Genomic DNA, 22,360 nt, shown 5'->3' on the forward strand with positions numbered 1-22,360 from the left:
CTATTATAATATTAAGTAATTCAAGGAAACTTTAACATTTGTTTTCCAACTCTATACTTTTGAAAATTTTTAGTTAGTCATCTAGAGTAGGATTTGGAGTCAAGAGGGTTTGGGTTAAAATCTCTCCCATGCTACTTACTGTAATCTGTGTGATGACTGGAAAGTCACTGAGCCTCTCCCCTCAAGTTGAAAATCTTTAAGACTCTCTCTCAGATCTAAATACCATGAACCCGGGTTGTAATCAGAAAAATAATGTCCTACCTTTAGCAAATTTTCACAGAGATCATTAAAGTTCTTGTTGAGTGTCTGATTTGTCAAGTTAATGTTGCTCAATCTGGATACTCTTACTGAAGTGAACATCTAAATAGAAAACATAAAGGCACAGTTAAATTTAAATACAATGGCAACTTGCAAGAAATTAAATTTTAACAACTGATGACATGCTACAAAGAAGCAAAATTTTTATTTAAATGCCAGTTATTCTATTTCATCTAATGTACATAAGGTAGTGTACTGACATCATTTTATGGTTTACTTTATTATTTTTTTTAAACCCTTACCTTCCGTCTTGGAGTCAATACTATGCATTGGCTCCAAGGCAGAAGAGTGGTAAGGGCTAGGCAATGGGGGTCAAGTGACTTGCCCAGGGTCACACAGCTGGGAAGTATCTGAGGCCAAATTTGAACCTAGGCCTGACTCTCAATCCACTGAGCTACCCAGCTGCCCTCTATGGTTTACTTTAAAGAATAAGGAAGTCTGAAAGGTTTACCTGTATTTCAGATGTCCAATTATTGATGCCAGGCATGATTTCTGTATTGCAGCTATAAAAACCTGCTCCCATAAAAAAATAATAATAATTGGAATTTATGTTCATATTAAAGTGTAGCACACTTAAAAAATTTTATAATAGGAACCTTCTGATTACATTTAAAATTATTATTTTCATTCTCTGCTTCAAAGACTAGCGTGATTTAGGAAAATATTGGTTTTTAACCACTCCTCCTGCAAACTTCCCTATTTCTATTAAGGAAAACATACCATCTTTCCAATTACATGGCTTCACAAGCTCTGAGGCATCCACAATTTTTCATCATTCCTTACCCTCCCACATGCAGGAAATTGGATTTTACATCTACAACATATCATAATGAAATCCTTTTCTCTTCACTTCCATGACAACCATGATAGTTATGGCCCTTGTACCTGGACATTGTAAGAGCCTTCTAATTAATCTCTCTGCCTCAAATTCCTCCCCTTTCCAACCTATTCACAACACAGCTGCCAAATCGACATTCTTAAAACACAAGCCTGGCATATGTCACTCTTTTGCTCAATTTTCTTCACTGGCTATATCTCACTGCTAGGACAAAATATGCAGTCCTCTATTTGACATATAAGACTTCATCATCTAGGTCCAGCCAACTTTCCAGGTTTTTTTATTTGTTCCATACTTTCAAATATTCTATACTCCAGTCAAATGGCCTACCTGCTGACCCATCTCCCATTTCCATGCCTTTACACAGGCTGTGTCCTCATTTGGACTAGTCTTTTTCCTCTCCTTTACCAACTAGGATCCATAATTCTCTTCAGAGCTCAGTTCAAAGGTTACCACCAGCATTTCTTCGCCTCCTCATATTTGCCAATAATATCCACCCTTACACAAATTACTTCTTACATACTGGGCCATTCTTTCAGTCCTTTCTTTGCATGCCAGGACTCTAAAGAGATTGGTCCAGAGTAGGTACTTCATACATGCTTGTTGAACTGAAATCTACAATTTCCATTCAGTTCTCCCCTCTGGAGTCTAGAAGAACACGTGTACTACATCTTCTATATGACAATCCTACAAATACTTAAAAATGGCCCTAAGCCTCTTCTCCCCAAATCTTTCCTGTAAATATCCCCAAGCGTTATAAAGCCACCCCCATGCACTTCTTTTCTGCTTCCTCCCCAAAGCTTAGCACAAGTGCAGAGAATAGCTATTTGTTCAGAAATGCTTGTTAATTGATTCCTAGCAAACAATAGTAGTGAGTGAACACAATTATCTCAAAGAACAGATTCTAAACATTTTATTTGAAAAACTGGTAAAAAAAAAATTCTTACTACTGAATAACATGGCATAACCTTCAATCCAAAGTATATAATACAAAATACATAATACAAAGTATACAACATGAAGTGTATAATATAATACAAATATAAAATAAATATAATATAAACTATAATACAAAAATAAGAGATTTTTTTTACTATACCTGAAGGTGGAGGAACATCTGTAAGTAAAGAATGCACATCTTCCATGGCATCTGTGTCATCAATCTGAAAAAAAAAATTTAAATCAAGTTACAATAACAAGCATAAGTACAAAGTAAAACTTCAAAGTTATCTTAACACTGAAAAACAGTGAATTTCCCCATGAAGTAATAATTTCTTCTTCAGAGTATGTAGCTTGAACTCAAAAAGAAAGTGTGAAACAGATGCTATGGGAAGCAAAATATAAAATCAATTCAAGACAAAAAATGGAAATATTCCCTGTCATTAATATGAAAAGGGAACAGTCACTAATAAATAATGGCTATAATAATAATCAATAAAAACTTGGATGAATAAGAAAATTTTTCCCATAGAAAAATGAACCCTGAAAAAAACTAAGGGATCTAAGAAAACAGCACATGTCAGTCATAGAAAATGACCTTCTCAAAGGCCCAGAAGCAAGAACAAAAATACGGAATTAGAGAAAAAGCAAGTATTATGATGGAACAGAATGAAATATGAAGAAGAGTATTCCAAAACGTATTTGGAAAGAAAGGATGCAACAAGCTTGTGAAAAGATCATATAAGACATGGGATTCCATGAACAATTATGAAAGAGAGTGTTGAGGTCAGAGATTGTGTTTTTGCAAGATTATGATGATAGTGGAATAGAAGACAGACTAGAGAAGAGAAAAAAGACAAAAAAAGTAACAGAATAAGAAATTCTAGATGAGTTCTGATATACTCCATCAAAGAGAATAAATAAGTATACACAACAACAATATCACAGAATCACAGCAGCTCAGAGGCTTTCTCATTCAATTTATAACTTTTAAAAATTCCTTTCAATAACATGTTTAACAAATAGTCACCTAGCATTACCCCAAGAAGGGAAATCCTTTCCTTTCCAAAGTAATTGATTCTGCTTTTGTATAACTCTAAAAATTAGAAAGTCTTTCCTGCTATCAAACTTATGAGCCTTTACAAAATGTCCATCAATTGTTCCTTTCTGTCTTTTGAGGGCAAGCAGAATGTAAGGTAGGTTTATAATCTCTTCTTCAAATTTATCTATTTTCTCTCTTCAGGTAGTACATAATGTACTCCAAATGATAGTATCAATTTTATTTCTGCCCTATTGACTTTCGTTTAATTTACAAAAACATTTATTAGATGCATACTAGGCATCAAGTAATATGACTAGCATTAGAAATATAAGGCATAAAAAATAAATATCCCTTGTCCTTAAGGAGCTTACATTCTAGAAAGAAAAAGATGAGGCAAGAATCAACAAACACAAATCCTCATGTATACCAAGTAAATGAAAAGGAATTTTTGGCACGTTGGCATTCAGAAAAAGCACTAACAATTATTCTAATAAATTTCTTAATATGCAAGTAAATACTCAGATTTAAAGGGAAGAAATAAGAAAGGTCCCAGAACCCCTCCCCTACCTAGAGTGCTAAGCCTCCAGTGGCAGCTGGAACCTCTGGATGAGCAAATGTGCTGGTCTGGAGGGAGTATGTTGCGGGCAGGACTAAGCCAGGCTCAGGGCGTCAAACATAGGCAGTGGGGAAGGAATTGGAGAAGGAGCTCAGAGTGGGCAGCCTGAACACAGAGGCAGAGACCATCCATATTGCTCCAGCCTTCCAGGAGGTTTTGGCCTCAGGGCACATCCAGCCCAACCCAGCTGGACTTAATCCCATTAAAAGGCTTCAGAAATCAGGGAAGCTCAAGTTCTAACACCCCTCCCCCACAAACTGCTGGACTTTAATCCAATCAAAGCCTCCAGGGGACAGAGAAGCCCAAACCCCAACACCCATTCCCCACAGACTGCACTGAGAGATCTCCTGACAAAGCTCCACGAGGGAAGACTGACAGAAAAACCCCAAAACCAAAAGAAAAAAAAATGAGCAAGAGGATAGACAACTGCAGGGAGTAAACAAGGGGTAAATATGAGCAAACAACAGAAAAAGAAAAAAGGAAATACAATTGACAGCTTCTATACAGGCAATGAACAAAGAGCAAAAGGAACAGAGAAGGAGGAGGGAACATCAAGAAATGAAACAGAAAACCCAGTGAACTGGATATAGGCTTTGGAAGAACTCAAAATACAATTCAAAACACAATTAAGAAGACAATTAGGAAAAGAACTAAAAACTAAGATAAGTCATCTGGAAACAAAAAATAGTGTCTTGAATGCCAAAATCAACCAGCTTTAAAATGAGGCAAAGGAGATGAAAGATGAGGCAAAAAAGACGAAAGATGAGATAAAGGAGATGAAAGATGACCTCCAAAGAAAATCAGACCAGAAGGAGAAGAATGACCAAAAAGCCAGGGATGAAATCCAGTCTTTAAAAACCAGAATACAAGGCAGCAGTACACTATAAAACAAAATCAAAAGAATGAAAAATTAAGGAAATGATGTAGAAAGAAATAGTGAAAGAAGAACAGGCAAGACTAGGAGTAGAAATCAAAATGCTGGGAAATACACAGCTGGTGATCATAACTGAATGTGAATAGAATGAATTCACCCATGAAACACAAGCGAATAGCAGAGTGGATTAGAATCTCAAACTCTACAATATGCTGTCTACAAGAAACACACATGAGGAAGGTAGATATGCATACAGGGAAAGTACGAGTACGGAGCCAAATCTATTGGGCATCAACTGATAAAAAGAAGGCAGGAGTCTCAATCATGATATCTGACAAAGCCCAAGTAAAAATATACCTAATTAAAATAGATGGGGAAGGTAATTAGATCCTGATAAAAGGCAGTACAGACAATGAAGAAATATCAGTACACAAGATGTATGCACCAAATGGCATAGCATCCAAATTTCTAAAGGAGAAACTAGTGAAGCTCAAGGATGAAATAGATAGATAGAAAAACTATACTAGTGGGAGACCTGAACCTTCCTCTATCAGAACTAGATAAATCAAACCAAAAAATAAATAAGAAAGAGGTAAGAGAAGTGAATGAAATCTTAGAAAAATGAGAGTTAGTAGAAATATGGAGAAAAATAGGGACAAAATGGAATACACCTTCATTTCAGCAGCACATGCTACATTCACAAAAATTGACCACTGATTTAATAAATAAGACTAGAAGCTGGTACTTTTAAAAAAAACAAATAAAATAGACAAAGTACTGGTCAGTCTAATTTAAAAAAGGAATGAAGGAAAACAAAATGACAGTATCATAGATGAAAAGGGAGACCCCACTTCTAACGAAGAAATTAAGGCAATCATTAAAAACTATTATTCCCAATTATATGGAAACAAATATGGCAATCTAGGGAATTTGAATGAATATTTACAAAAATATAAATTTCCTAGACTAACAGAGGAAGAAATAGATTACCTAAGCAACCCCATATCAGAAAAAGAAATTGAACAAGCCATCAAAGAACTCCCTAAGAAAAAATCCCCAGGTCCAGATGGATTCACAAATGAATTCTATCAAATATTCAAAGAATAACTAATCCCAATAGTATACAAACTATTTGACAGAATAAGCCAAGAAGGAGTTCTACCAAATTTATTTTATGACACAAACATGGTACTGATTCCAAAGCCAGGCAGGTCAAAAACAGAGAAAGAAAAATATAGACCAATCTCCTTAAGGAATATAGATGCAAAAATCTTAAATAGGATACTAGCAAAAAGACTCCAGCAAGTGATAATGAGAGTTACTCACTATGGCCACATAGGATTCATACCAGGAATGCAAGAATGGTTCAATATTAGGAAAACCATCCACATAATTGACCATATTAACAAGCAAACTGACAAAAATCACAATTATCTCAATAGATACAGAAAAAGCCTTTGATAAAATACAACACCCATTCCTATTGAAAACACTAGAAAGTACAGGAATAGAAGGGCCTTTCCTAAAAATAATACACAGTATATATATCTGAAACCATCAGCAAACATCATCTGCAATGGGGATAAACGAGATGCATTCCCAATAAGATAAGGAGTGAAACAAGGATGCCCATTATCACCTTTATTAGTAAACATTCTACTAGAAACACTAGCTGTAGCAATTAGAGAAGAAAAAGAAATTGAAGGTATTAAAATGGGCAATAAGGAGACCAAGCTGTCACTCTTTGCAGATGATAGGATGGTCTACTTAAAGAGTTCTAGAGAATCAACCAAAAAGCTAGTGGAAATAATCAACAACTTTAGCAAAGTTGCAGGATACAAAATAAACCCACATAAGTCATCAGCATTTCTATATATTTCCAACACATCTCAGCAGCAAGAATTAGAAAGAGAAATTCCAGTTAATATCACCACAGACAATATAAAATACTTAGGACTCTTATCTGCCAAGACAAACACAGGAACTATAGGAACACAACTACAAAATACTGTCCACACAATTAAAACTAGATTTAAACAGTTGAAAAAACACTGACTTCTCATGGGTAGGACGAGCTGACATAATAAAAATGACAATCCTACCCAAATTAATTTACTTATTTAGTGTCATACCCATTGAACTACCAAAAAACTTTTTTCCTGAATTAGAAAAAACCGTAACAAAGTTCATTTGGAAGAACAAAAGATCAAGGATATCCAGGGAAATCATGAAAAGAAATGTAAAGGAAGGAGGACTTACAGTCTCAAAACTCAAACTACAGTATAAAGCAGTGGTTATCAAAACAATTTGGTATTGGCTAAGAGACAGAAAGGAGAATCAGTGAAATAGACTTGGGGTAAGTGATCTCAGCAAGACAGTCCAAAGATAAGCCCAAAGATCCCAGCTTTTGGGACCAAAATCCAATATTTGATAAAAAAAAAACTGCTGGGAAAATTGGAAGACAGTATGGGAGAGATTAGATTTGGATCAACATCTCACATCCTACACCAAGATAAACTCAGAATGGGTGAATGACCTGAATATAAAGAAGGAAACTAGAAGCAAATTAGGTGAACACAGAATGGTATACATGTCAGATCTTTGGGAAAGGAAAGACTTTAAAACCAAGCAAGAGCTAGAAAAAAAATCACAAAATGTAAAATCAATCATTTTGATTACATCAAATTAAAAAGGTTTTGTACAAACAAAATTAATGTTTCCAAAATTAGCAGGGAAGCAATAAATTAGGAAACAATCTTCAGAACAAAAACCTCTGACAAAAGGCTAATTACTCAAATTTATAAAGAACTAAACCAACTGTACAAAAAATCAAGCCATTCTCCAATTGATAAATGAGCAAGGAACATGAATATGCAATTTTCAGTTAAAGAAATCAAAACTAATAATAAGCACATGAAAAAGTGTTCTAACTCTCTTATAATCAGAGAAATGCAAATCAAAACAACTCTGAGGTACTACCTCACAGCTAGCAGATTGGCTAACATGACAGCAATGGAAAGTAATCAATGCTGGAGGGGAGGTGGCAAAGTTGGGACATTAATGCATTACTGGTGGAGTTGTGAATTGATCCAACCATTCTGGAGGGCAATTTGGAACTATGCCCAAAGGGTGATAAAAGACTGTCTGCCCTATGATCCAGCCATAGCACTGCTGGGTTTGTACCCCAAAGAGATAAAAAGGAAAAAGGCATGTACAAAGATATTCATAGCTGCACTCTTTGTGGTGGCAAAAAATTGGAAAATGAGGGGATGGCCTTCAATTGGGAAATTGCTGAACAAATTGTGGTATATGTTGGTGATGGAATACTATTGTGCTCAAAGGAATAATAAAGTGGAGGAATTCCATGGGAATTGGAATGACCTCCAGGAATTGATGCAGAGTGAAAGGAGCAGAACCAGGAGAACATTGTACACAGAGACAGATACACTGTGGTACAATCAAATGTAATGGACTTCTCCATTTGTGTCAATGCAATGATCCTGAACAACATGGAAGGATCTACAAGAAAGAACACTATCTACATTCAGAGGAAAAACTGTGGAAGTAGAAACACAGAAGAAAAACAACTGCTTGAATACATGGTTTGAGGGGATATGGCTGGGGATGTAGACTCTAAATGAACATTCTAATGCAAACACCACCAACATGGAAATAGGTTCTGATCAAGGACACATGTAAAACTCAGTGGAACTGCGCATGGGCTGCGGGAAGGTGGGTGGAGGGACGGGAGGGAAATAATGTGATTATTGTAAACAAAGAATAATGTTCTAAATTGACTAAATAAATTAATTAAATAAGTAATTGATTGATTAATAAATAAATAAATGATAAGAAAAATATGCAAGTAAACTAAAGGAAGATTAATTCATGAAGTGTGATTAGAGCATAAAACCTTCACAATCAAATGCAGAAAAGCAGAAATAATATATGCATCCTCTTCAGGCTACAATGCAACAAAAATTATAATCAATAAAAGTCAATGGAAAGACAAAAAAAATAAGAAAAAATTCCCAGAGCCAGATGGATTCTCAAGTGAATTCTATCAAACATTCAAAGAATAATTAATTCTAATACTACATAAAGTATCTAAAAAAATTGGGAAGGAAGGAATCTTACCAAATTCTTTTTATGACAAAGGAAGATAATGAAGATAGATGTGAAGTGGTTGAAAAATGAAAAATGTTTATGTTAGCTACCTAGACTAACTAGGACTTTGTGTGTGTGTGTGTGTGTGTGTGTGTGTGTGGACTAGTACATAAGAGCTGTTGTGGAATTGATATTAAATAATCTTCTGCTTAGCCTCAGAAGACAAAAGTATAAACAATAAATACAAAGCTAAAGGGAGGTAGATTTCAACTTGATATAAGGAAAAGCTTCTTTAAAACTAGAATAGTCCAGAGCAGTTAGGTGGCTCAGTGGGAAGTCCTGATTTCAAATCTGACCTCAGATCTTAGATACTTCCTACTTGTGTGACCCTGGGCAAGTCACTTAACCCCCATTGCCTATCCCTGACCACTCTTCTATCTTGGAACCAATACACAGTATTGATTGCAAGATGGAAGGTAAGGATTTTAAAATGAATAAATAAAAATTACAAGGGTCCAAAAAGCACAGAGCACTGCCTCAAGTGGTTTAGGGTTTCTCTTAATAAACAAAAGCTAGATGACTTGTGTAAAAATAAATTGAAATGTTATAAAAAGAAAATATTTAGATGGAAAAATTCTTCCAATATAGGTTCAAAACTGTTCAGATACTTTTCATAGAGATAATCAAAAGTATCCTCAGTGATGAAGTGAAGCTCAAATGTGAACTTCCCTTCAGGGTCAGGCGCAAGGAAACTAAAGAGACTCATTATAAAAATAAAATATTTATTGAAATATATAAGGATAAATGATTTCTAATTCTAAGAGATTCTAAATCCACCCAAATAAACTTCCAGGTTCCACAAGGAACCATTTCTCCTATGTTTCATAGGCTACAATACCCCTCCCTGATCTGACTAACCCAAATTTATACTATCTAAATAAAAACTATCGCTATTATCCTTATAAATCTTAGCTGGTTGAGTCACAACAAGAATTGAGTCCAAACCAAAGAACAAGTTTTTCTTTGGTCTTCTCAGAGTTAAATAATCTATAAAAACCACAACAGATAGTCACTAGTGTTTCCCAAGTTAGGAAAGTAAAACACTGAACTCCTTCAAGTCTTTCCCTCAGATAGAGAGGCAAAGATGTTACCACCTCCAATCCTGAAAGGGAGTCTCTGAAAGTGTGTCTCTGCCAACTGCCAGAGCCCAACTCCCAACTGCCAGAGAGAGTAATTGACATAGAAAAATTGTTGTAACTGTCACATCTGAAATTAACACACTCTCTCAGCTCCGCTTCAAACTCTAGTTCTTTTCTCAAGCAGCCACTTTACTTCTTATTCCTAAACTAAAAAAAACAATACTTATTTTCTAATATCATCCTTATACTTGTTGCAATGTTGCAACGTGGTAGCAATCCTTATTCAAAAAAGACTGGCCTAAATAGCTTCCATGGTCCCTTCAAATGCTAAAATCTTATGATTCTGAGAACTAGTAGCAATGAGAGGAAGAGACTGAATCAGACTCGGTACAAATAAATGAAAAAGAATCTAGTACAAAGAACTGTACTAAGTCCTGGAGACACAAAGAGAAAAAAGCCAGTCCCTGCTCTCAGAAGCTCATACTTTAACAGAGGAAGGTATCAAAATCCCAGTGATCCTTAGGGTACAATGCAAGGCAGACTAATGCATTTTTAGTGTAATCTCCTTTAATAGAATCATATCCATTTCTAATATTGAATCATTTGATGGTGTATAAAGAATTTTTCTTTTCTTGATCTTCAGTAGGTGTGGCTGCTGAGGAGGGAGGAGCCATACCACCTGAGGCAGGTTGCACAGAAAAGAAAGTTGGAAGGGTATATATAAGGAAAAATTTCAATTATATCAGTCCCAAAGTGCAATAAAAAGCCTGGAGGAGTGGAGTTCAACCCCTAACCCCCTGAAAGTTTTCATGTAGCTACTAGATCATTTGTTGGAGATTGTGCAAAAAGGATCCCTGTTTATATATGGAGGAACTCAGAAGAACTTTCTACCTCTTGGTTTTGGTAATACCAAATAACCATTGAGTTATGCAATCTAACTCTACAATTATTACAAATACTTGTTAGAAGTTCAGATTTCCATTTTGACTTCCTATTTTCAGTCTTATTTTTTTTAAAAAAAAAAGGCCTAAATAGCTGGGGATATTTTAATTTGTCATCAATTGAAGTATCTACTTTTATAGCACCAATTACATATGTAACCATTTTGAAGCTGAAGCACAAAAAGGTCCACTTAAGATTTTAACACTTTCTTTACAGTATTACTAAAGTATAAACTGTCTTCATACTTAGCATATTCCATTATATAAAACTATTATTACACTTCAATTTAGAAAAGAAAGTAATCTGAACTTTTTTCTTCCAAATGTTTAAAAAAAACATAGCGTAACAGGAATACCTCTAGTACAAAGGCATCTTTTTTCCCATGTGAGAGATCTAGCTCTATAACTTCATCAGAACTTTCAGACTGAGATCGTAATAGTCTTGAACGTTGCCGAGGCTCTGGAATAGGAGATCCTATTATCTCCTCAGGTATTTCCTGAAATATAAAATATATTAGATTATATTGTGCATAAATAATTTTCCACTTTTAATAAGATAAAAATAAAGCATATTTAAATATTCTAATCAGAAAAGATTGTCTTTGAATATTTTCTTCATTCTTCATTACTGAATGACTTACACCTCCAAAGTAGGATCCCAATAGATCCTCTCTGCTAGTAAAATTAAAATGATAAAATCTCCCCAGTTATTAACTATACCTGATTGTTTAAAAATATTGTGCTCATTTCAATTCAACAAATGTTTATGAAAGACCTATTCTGTGAGACACCACGCTAGTCCTGGAAGGAAAAGATAAAAATGAGGCATAGTCTTTAAGTTTTTTTTCTGGTATATGGTCAGAACAATACCTGTAACCTAGTCAGCTGACCTGCAAATATCATGAGTTACAAGGGAGACCTGGAAAAGAGAATGAATATATTCCTACAAATCTATCACTACTGCTGGAAAAACTCAAAAACAAAATATATAATCTGTAGGTCTAAAAGGTTATTTATTTATATAAGAGGTCAAATTAATATTACCAGTAAAGTATATAAACCAGTAAAGTTATTACTATAATCATATGACAATTTTTTAGGAATACATGGCAACAATATCTACGAAAGTATTTGAAACATGATATATCCAAACTTTAGTTAAAATGGTTGCTCTCAGGACTCAGAAACCATTTTATGCAATATTATTAAGAAGTGATTTACTAAGAATACAGAATGGGACATATTTTGGTTCAATAAGGAAGTTTTATTTTTCTTGAATATGTACTTTAAAAATTTTTTTGTTTTTCTTTCCTTTTTGGAGTAGATGGCAGAAGGAAGAAAAAAATTCCTATTTGAAGAAAATTTTTACTTTAAAATAAAGTAAACAGCTCTTTTGGATACATGGTACCCAAAGTTAGACTCCTAGTAGTGCCTTTCTCATCGAAAATTGAAGTAATACTCTGATGAAAAAATTCTCTGTATAAATGTCAAATATTTAATTTCTATCATAGAAATAGCTTGCTGAGGTTAAAAATAAAATCAATGCAAACATTCTCTCTAGAGGTCATCGTTTAGAAGACCAGTCATCTTAAACAAAGGTTATGCCACCTCAGAAACAGAACAGCTAGTCCATTTAACAATGTTGCCACACATGCCTAACACATAAAGAATCAAATAACCTCAGATTTATAAGGAAACTCAAGAGGTCATCTAATCTACCCTGTATCTGAATAAGGATCTCTTCTACACCATAATTCAAAAGTCTCACCTACTCATTTCTTAAAGACCTCTAATGAGGTATAAAGGAAAAACCCACTACTACCTTTTAAGGTAGTCCATACTACTTAAAAATATCTCTAAACATTAGAAATTTTTTTCATAAATCAAGCCTTAATCTGATTCTTTACAAATTACATTCTAGGGCCAAGAAAAACAAATCTAATCTCTTCTTCACATAACACATCCTTAAATATTTGAACACCAACTATTATGTCTCACTATAGATTCTCTTTTCCAGTCCCTCAGTCCAAGTTCCCTCAACTAATCCTTATATGACACATTATTGAAAGCTCTCCCCTCTAGACATACTCTGCAGTCCAAAACCATGGTACCCAAAACTCAATACAATATTCCAGATGTGGTATGACAAATACAGTAAAATGGAACTATTAACATCCTAGTCCTAGAAAATGTGGCTTTTACAAAGGAAGCAAAAGACAGACATATGTAAAAGTTTTTTCCAATTTAAGTGCAAGATATTTTTTGTTATCTTTGCAACCAAAGATCACATTAGATTCAAGAGCGGCAATATTTCAATAGTGATTCATATTAAGATTGCAAGTTACTAAAAAACCCACATCTTTCCCCCTCCTTCACCTCTATCTTACACAATTTTGTACTAGGAAAATTGTGGTTGTTTTTTAAAACCGATGTGAGTTTTTATATTCAGTCCTATTAAATTTCATCTTCATAGAGTACACCTAGCACTTTCACCTGTTGAGATCGTTTTGAACCCTGATTCTTATTACCCAATATGATAGCCATGTATTAGCTAGTTTATCAGCTAGAAATCAACAACTGTACTAAGTATGCCACAGTAATGAAATGCATAAATTTATTTTACATGATCCTATCTGATTAATTAATAAGTCCCTATTTCTAAAATGTAAAATATGTAAAACATTACTTTGGTCAAGTAAAAAACAAAAAAAAAATAATTCTCATTTATTCACAGATACCAATGACTAAGGTAGACACTAAACAAGACACTAATTTGCTAATTTTCTAAATCCATAGTGCAATTTGCTTGCAAGTATACATATGCCAGAATATAAATACTGCAAGTAGAAGAGTCCACAGAAACCATAGAGGCTTGTCTAATATTTCAAGATAAATAACACAAGACCCAAATTAGTTAAATTACTTGTCTAAGGTCACAGTCACTTCGTAGAAGAGATAAATGTATGCCTCAATACATCTAACAAAAATACAAGAAATATGTCTTGCATATTAATAACCTCTTATAAATATCAAGTTAATATAACAGAATAGAAGAGATTTAGAATAGGTAAGTATTTTCATTTTGCCCAGAAGGCTAAGTATTACTTCATATAGATGTCAATATAGACAATTAATTTAAAGGAATTCTATATCATGACCTTCAAAAACACCTCTACTAAATTAATAAATTTAATAGACTAAGGTTGTCTTACTGCATGAACTTCAAAAATATCTCTACTAGCAATTCATGTATATTGTTCCTCCCCAAAATTGTCAAATACCAGGTTCCCAAATTACCTAGATTGTATGTATATAAATAAACATTATGTGAAGTACCTCTGTAGTGTGACTAGTTAACATCAGATATTTGCATTCTGAAGATTAAAAATATAAAATGATGTGGCTCCTTAGGTCTAACACAATCTCTTTCATTCATGAAGATTAATTACTATAGACCCAGAATTGTGAACACATCAAAGTCTTTCAAAAACTTTGAGAAATGTGAATTAGTGGGGGCAGCTGGGTAACTCAGTGGATTGAGAGTCAGGCCTAGAGATGGGAGGTTCTAGGTTCAAATCAGCTATGTGACCCTGGACAAGTCACTTAACCCCCATTGCCTAGCCCTTACCACTCTTTTGCCTTGGAACCAAAACAGTATTGGTTCCAAGACAGAAGGTAAGGGTTTAAAAAAAAAAGAAAAGAAATGTGAGTTAGTATGAAATAGATAGGTTTAATATATGATAATGAAAGAAGGAAACAGAATACAAGTATTTTTTATTCCTCCAAATCACTGGGAAGTCAATTTTCCTCAAACTAAAGTAGTAAACTTTAAGACGATAACTGAAATGATAGAGTTGTGATCTTTATAATCAAAAACTGTTAATGAGTATACATACCTAAACAGTATATAGATACATTTAAGGTAAGGTAATAATGAATTTCAGTTCTGTTCGACTTTTTGTAACCTCATTTGGACTTTTCCTGACAAATACACTGAAGTAGTTTACCACATCCTTCTCCAACTCACTTTATAAATGAGAAAAGTGAGGCAAATAGGGTTATGTGACTTGCCTAGAGTCAAAGGATTAATAATTTTCTGAGACCAGATCTGAACTCAGGAAGATAAGGCCTCCCTGACTCTAGGACTGGCACTCTATCCACTGTGCCACTCAGCTACCTTCAATGCAGAAACACACATGTATAAAAAACCAAAATATTCTCATAGATTTTACTTACCGGAGGATTGATTTCATAAAGCTCTTTGTTTTTAGCTATTGTATCATTTATCTTTTTTTGCATATGAGAGATATGTTGTTCATATGAGCCATCATTTGGAGTTTTCCCAGCAATCTGGATACCACCAGGGGTTGGTAAAGCTGTTAAATATACACCTGTTGCAGACTTGAAGAAAAAAAGGGCAGAAAAAGAATCTTTCTTTAATAGTGGCAAAGCAAAAAAGAAAATTTTCAACTTTCTGATATGTCCAAGAAAGAAAAAAAGAAATATGGGTCAATGCATTTACACAAATACTAAAAAATTAAGACTATATCAGGCTAACATTGTACATTGGTTACAAGAAGGAATAAAAACAACACCCTGAATACTTCTGTATGCCTCACAATAGATATAGCTTCCTCATTGATATAATCATTTAGTTAATGATAAGAAATGTGTATGGTATAGAGAACAGTACAAAACAAATTATTTAAACACCAACATGTGTTAGTATAAATAAAGAAAAATGAAGACATCAGGAGTAGGATAGCAGAAAACAGAAATTCATATTGCCTTTAAATAAATGAAATTCTTTCTTCCTCCAAATATTTCTAATTATATACATTTTAATTTATACGTTATTAATTTTTATTAATCATTATAGACATCTGAGACACAATTAGGATAACCAAAAAATTGCGCTTTTTTTCCAACAGAGCAAAATCTTGTTGTCATATTCAGAACTTTTGACCCCACTTGGTTGGATGTTGAGAATATATTAGAAGAATTATTAACAAAGAGAGAAAAAAATAAAATTGTCTCTCTGGCTAATCAAAAACGAGGTAGAAGAGGACATTATTGGCCAACTGAAGATCCACATTGGAACCCCAATGTTGAACTAGATTAAACCAAACTAAACCAGGCCAGAGAAGCATTATTGACAGCCATGAGAGCTTGCTCTGATAGACCTGAAAAATGGTCAAAATTTGAAAAAACCCGACAACATATTGATGAAAAGACTTCCCAGTTTATGGACAGACTTATTGACCTAGTGAATACATATATGGACCTTGATTTATCCAGAGAAAGAGACATTAGACAACTACGTAGGCAATTTGTTAAGAATTGTTGTTCAGTGGTAAAAGACTACTTTAGAACTAGCTGTCCTAATTGGGGACTCTATGGACCTCGATGAACTAAGGAGAGTAGCAATCTATGTTTATAAAGGTCGTGTAAAAAGACCTGAGGAAGATGATACATCAGTGGAAGATTTAAAGAAAGAAATTGAAATATTAAGGAGACAATTGAAAAATAAGGGAGAGACTATAGCCCCTTTGCGGGAATTCACAAATAAATCAGTAACTTGCCACTTCTGTGAGAAGAAGGGCCACAAAATGATGGAATGTAGAACCTTTCTTAAGATGATTGGAAGGAATATGCAGTTTAATAATAGCTTTAGAAATAACTATAGAAATGATGATAATGGTCATAGAAACCAGAACAACTATAATGATGATAATGGTCATAGAAACCAGAATTTTAGAAATTCTAGAAATTATAATGATGATTATGGAAATAACTATAATGAACATAGAAATAAGAACTTTAGAAACCAGAATTATAGAAATAGGAACTGGGAAAATAATGACAATGCTCCAAATGAAGAAAATGATAATACCCAACAACAAAATATAAGAAATGGAGCTCATCCAAAAAATAGTCGAGGTACCCTTCAGGGAGGTGCCCAAGAAATATCCCAAACACAATGATGGCGTCGGGGGGGGGGGAGCTTGGGGCACAGGAATCAGAGGATACAACCTTTGATTTCCCAGACCCTGATGTCCTACTACCCGTTGTCCCTATCCACTGCCCTCCCCATACTAATGAACCCCATGTTACCTTAAAGGTGGGTAACACTTATTATGATTGTCTATAAGACACTGGAGCTACCAGGTCTGTATTGAAGAATGTACCAGATTTAAATTGTTTTTCTGTTGATTCACAAAGTGTAATGGGAGTATCAGGAATACCCCAAAGAGTTGAAAAACTTGCCCCTAGAATGGTGTCTGTAGGACCCCTAGAGGTACAACATTCCTTTCTTTTAATGCCTGACTCCCCTTTAAATTTGCTGGGAAGAGACCTTCTATGCAAACTCAGAGCCATAATAACTTGTTCACCAGATGGTTCTTTATCACTGGAAGAACCAGAAGAATCTTTAAATTTACTCCCTGTACTTCTCTCGGAAAACCAGGAGGCAAAAGAGCCTTCCACTTTTGAAATACCTAAGGATATACCGGAGTCTCTTTGGGCCACATCTTCTTCCGATGTAGGATTACTTAAATCTGCTGTTCCTGTGCAGATAAAAACTAAATCTAGCCCACCTACCTCCATCCCTCAGTATCACCTCTCAAAGGAGGCAATTGAGGGTATTAAACCAGTTATTAACTCATTAATAGAACAGGGAATAATAATCCCTTGCAAATCTGAATACAACACGCCCATCCTGCCAGTTAAAAAAACAAAAAGAGGGCCCGATGGCAAGCACCTTCATAGATTCGTACAGGATCTGAGGGCAGTGAATAATCAAGTTATAAAGAGACACTCCGTAGTTTCTAACATAAATGCTATTATTTCCTCTATTCCTAGCACAGCTACATACTTTACAGTAGTAGACTTGTGTTCAGCTTTCTTTCCATACCTATACATGAGAACTCCAGGCATATTTTTGCTTTTACCTGGAAGGGCTCACAATATTCATGGAGTCGGCTGCCACAGGGTTATGTGGAAAGTCCGAGTTTATTTGAGCAAATTTTGAGCCAAGACACAGACAATATAACATTTAAAAATAGTAAATTAATCAAATATGTAGATGATCTACTCTTGGCTTCAACAGACGCAAAAACATGTCAAGAAGATAGCAAACACCTTCTTTTGGAATTGTACAAAAGAGGACATAAAATCTCAAAGGATAAAGTTCAGTGGTGTCTCCCTAAAGCAGAATATTTGGGATTCATCCTGTCTGTGGGTGCTCATTATATTTCTCCAAAACGAATTGAGAATATTCAAAATTTAAACACTCCTACTACTAAGAAACAGTTGAGAGCAATTTTAGGAGCAACAGGGTTTTGCAGACAATGGATTCCTTGCTATGGGGAAATTACTAAACGCCTTATAGCATTAACAAAGGATTCGGTTCCTGAACCCCCCAAATTAGAACCTGAACATTGTCAGCTCTATCAGATCTAAAAAAGGCTATCATGTCTGCCCCTGCTCTAGGCATCCCAGATTACAATAAGCCATTTACTTTGTATGTGCATGAGCGAAGAGGAGTAGCTTCTGGCATGTTAACAAAGACTTTGGGACCTTCTCAGCTCCCAATTGATTATTATTCTGCTAAATTGGACCCAGTAGCAGCAGGAGCACCATCATGTCTTAGAGGAGTAGCTGCTACAGCCTTACTAGTAACAAAAACTGTTGATTTAATATTGGGATGTCCATTAACAATAATGCGCCCACATGAGGTAGAAGCATTATTGATAAAACATAGAATAGGCATTCTCGGATCAGAGAATTACAAGATATGAAATAACCTTATTAAATAGTGAAAACATTACTTTAAAACGTTGTACTACTCTTAACCCTGCCACCTTGCTTCCAGATTTACCAACTTCAGGAGAACCATTACACAATTGTGAAACATTAGTGTCCATGGCAGAAAAGCCTCAAGATAATCTCTTGGATACTCCCTTAGACAATGCAGATCTGATTTTATTTACCGATGGTTCCACTTTTATGAGGGATGGCATACGTTACATTGGAGCTGCCGTAGTCTCAGAATTTGCCACTGAATGGTCAGCTTCACTGCCCTCTAACATTAGTGCTCAAGGGGCAGAACTCATAGCTCTGAAACATTCCTGTATAATTGCCGAGGATAAAAAGACAACAATTTATACGGATTCTAGATATGCTTTTGGCATTTGTCACTCAGTAGGAATGTTATGGCTCCAGACAGGATTCTTAACCTCAGCTGGAAAATCTATAGCTAATGCAGAAATTATTAATGAAGTTCTTTCTGCTCTCCAGCTTCCTGAAGCCCTAGCTGTAGTTCACTGTTCTGCCCATACAGGTGGCACTGACCCTGCCTCTAGAGGAAATGACCGAGCAGATGCCGCTGCAAAGCTAGCAGCCATAGAAGGGCCTGAATTAATTTTAACATTAACAACTACTAATGATTTAAATTTACCACTTTCCTATAATGAAAAGGAAGTGGAAAAATGGAAACAAAAATTCAAAGCAAAACAGATTAATGGAGTGTGGGTGTCATCTGAAGGAAAACCCCTGCTCCCTAGAAGTTTCTATAACCAAATTTGCCAATCTATTCATAAAAATGGTCATTTTGGCACCCAGGGCATTGTGGACTCTGTTAAGAGAGTATGGATAGCCCCTGGTATAACTTTCATAGCCTCTAAAGTATGTTCAGCCTGCTCTACCTGCCAGGCATATAACCAACATGCATTTCATGGAAAAGCCTTTGGTGGACATCCTCTGGCTTACACACCTTTTGAACATCTACAGATAGATTTCATAACGATGCCAAAGGCTGGACGTTATAAATTTTGTCTAGTAATTGTAGATCAACTAACCAGATGGCCGGAAGCATTTCCTGCGACCCGAGCCAAGGCGGATTTTGTTGCAAAGATACTCTTAAAGGAAATTATTCCTCGTTTTGGCCTGCCGGCACATATTGATTCCAATAGGGGGAGTCATTTTACTGATTCTGTTCTAAATCAGATATATTCTTGCTTGGGAATAACTCCCAAATTTCATGTTCCATATCATCCCCAGAGTTCAGGCCAAGTAGAGAGGATGAATAAAGAACTTAAGACTATGATTGGCAAATTATACACTCAGACCCATTTAAAATGGCCTGAAATTCTCCCTCTGGCCCTATTTTATCTTAGAAACAGGCCTAGAGGAGAATTACATATTTCACCATTTGAGATGCTTTTTGGACATCCGCCTATATAGGCTAAGCCTTTCTCCCAGGCATATACCTCACTATTAGGGGGAGATATTACTATTGCTTCCTATATACAGGAGTTACAGCACAAACTACGTGAACTTCATGAATCCGGAGCTGCAGTACAGCTGGACCACTAGACTTTTCTCTGCATGACCTGAATCCAGGAGATAAAGTTTATATTAAGAATTTCAAGCGTACTGGAGCAACTCAGCCTTCGTGGGAAGGACCATTCCAAATATTGTTAACTACTCCAATATCCATAAAGATTGGAGAAAAGGACTCTTGGATTCACTGCTCACATGTGAAGAAAGCATCTTATGCTGAGACTGATTGACTGAAAACTATCGCATGCATTGGAGATAATAATCCTTAGACAAGTGGATGTTGTTTTTTTTTCGAGAACACATTGAATTACTGGTTTTTTCCTTATTTTTATTATTTCTTTTCTTTATTTTGATTAGAATATTTGATTTTTTTCTCATTTTTTGTACTGAAGGTACACATAATTAATATTAATACTTTTTTCCTGCAGTAATAGAAGTTAATATATATTCTTGCTATAATATCAATATATACCTAAAAGCTTTAAACTATGGGAACCTGCCATTTATTGATAAAATATTATAGGACTGTGATTAATGTTTGTGTTTGATTCCAGAAAATGGGATAAAAAAATAAGGAGCACAGACTTAATCTGAATAGTGCCAAAAAAAGAGCACACATGAAATACTAATGTGAGACTCGAGGTTGCGATGCTTGACATATGTTAAGTCGTAGGACTTCCTTGTATCTACACTCTTTACAAAGTACTCATACAAGTACAAAGTTTGACTATCATGCTGGCTCCCTATATCCCTGAGAATGACAAAAAAATCAGACGAGTGAATGACGCTTCCCTATCAAAATAGAATTCTAATTCTTTTCTTCTTATATTATGGCAACTTCCTGTAGTCTTGGCTGCAAATGGCTAAATGACATATTACTGCATTCTGTCCTACAGACTTGTGGGATAGAAATTACTTTATATTGGACCTATATACAAGGGCCTATTTTGAATTTTTCCTTATGTTTCTGATTATTTTTCTCTACTTTTGATAATTGATTCATACACCCCCATAACTCAACATTGCATTCTGAGTTGAACTAAATGATTTTTAACACCTACTTCAGGGGGGATTGTATTTTAATTTAAAATCTAAGAATTTTCAAATTTTGAATTTTTTGTTTGAGATTGTATTTTTATAAAAATCCAAGAATTTTGATTTTTTGTTTAAGATTGTACTTTTATAAAAATTCAAGATTTTGATTTTGTTAGAGAAAAGATCTTCAAGAAAGAAGCTTGAAACTTTTATAGCCAGAGAATGAACTGTTGCAGAAAGATGCCGGAACACCTACACTTCATCAAGAAGTACAAGAATGAACTTTGTATACGATTGATTGAACTGAACTTTGATTGAACATTTATTGTAAATGTACACATTTATGCCAAAAGGGACTGCCCCAAATTTGGCTTTCTGTCAATGCACCTAGCAAAACATTGGTTTTGCTTTCTTTTCTTTTCTTTACTATTCCTCTCTCACTATTCTAATTCCTCTTAGAAATTTGAATATTGTGTATATCTATAGTTAGAAGTGCATTTAGGATTACAAATTGATTATGTTAAATGATCAATGGGGAGACTAGTCTCCCAATGATCATCAGGGGGGATTGTAAATCTTGAAATCTCTCAGGCTTGTGAATGTTAAAAATTTCCCCGTCGGGGAATTCTTAATTGGAACAAATTCCCTACTGAGAAACATTCCCCATTTTAATGTGAGAACTCGCCAGGATCAGAAATGGGAGGACCTCTACTCCAACCGTACTTAAGACTGCTTTAGGGGAGAAAACTCCTTGCTATGGGAGGACCCCTACTCTACCCGTACTTAAGACTGCTTTAGGAGAGAAAACTCCTTGATAAACAATGAAAGTACTTGGACCCATGTTTATAATAAAGCAAGGAGTTCTTTGAGCCAGGCCTATTTTTAGAATTGATACAATGGGATGCTAGGTACCTAAAAGGGTCGGGCAAGTTTTCTCTTGATGAGATTAGTTGACTCAGCTGTGTTTTCTCTCCTTCAGACTTACTGAGGATCTTGGTTGACACAGCAGCATTTTTTCTGATTCAGACTTACTGAGGAGATTGGTTGACTTAGCAGGAATTTAGATGGGCAGTCCTTTGGAAAGCGTCTACAGTGATTGATAGATGTAGGGACTTAGGGGAGGTGACATGGGAGAAAAACCCCTATATAAGAAAAAGCAGAATCTTTTG

General features: G+C 35.0%; 1 protein-coding gene across 50 annotated transcripts in view; it reads right to left on the minus strand.

Annotated features, from left to right (window-relative positions):
• The window catches only part of C2CD5 (C2 calcium dependent domain containing 5), a 164,108-nt gene that overhangs the window by 56,100 nt on the left and 85,648 nt on the right, over positions 1 to 22,360 (minus strand). For all 50 annotated transcript variants that reach the window (XM_056799392.1, XM_056799400.1, XM_056799356.1 and 47 more), the window contains 5 exons: positions 15,051 to 15,215; positions 11,171 to 11,311; positions 2,256 to 2,319; positions 770 to 831; positions 262 to 360 (listed from right to left, as the gene is read on the minus strand). In XM_056799392.1, coding sequence (XP_056655370.1) covers positions 262 to 360; positions 770 to 831; positions 2,256 to 2,319; positions 11,171 to 11,311; positions 15,051 to 15,215 — 531 coding nt within the window. The remainder of the gene's footprint in view (positions 1 to 261; positions 361 to 769; positions 832 to 2,255; positions 2,320 to 11,170; positions 11,312 to 15,050; positions 15,216 to 22,360) is intronic.

Source organism: Monodelphis domestica, chromosome 5 (genome assembly GCF_027887165.1).
Source record: "Monodelphis domestica isolate mMonDom1 chromosome 5, mMonDom1.pri, whole genome shotgun sequence".
Taxonomy (NCBI): Eukaryota; Metazoa; Chordata; class Mammalia; order Didelphimorphia; family Didelphidae; genus Monodelphis; species Monodelphis domestica.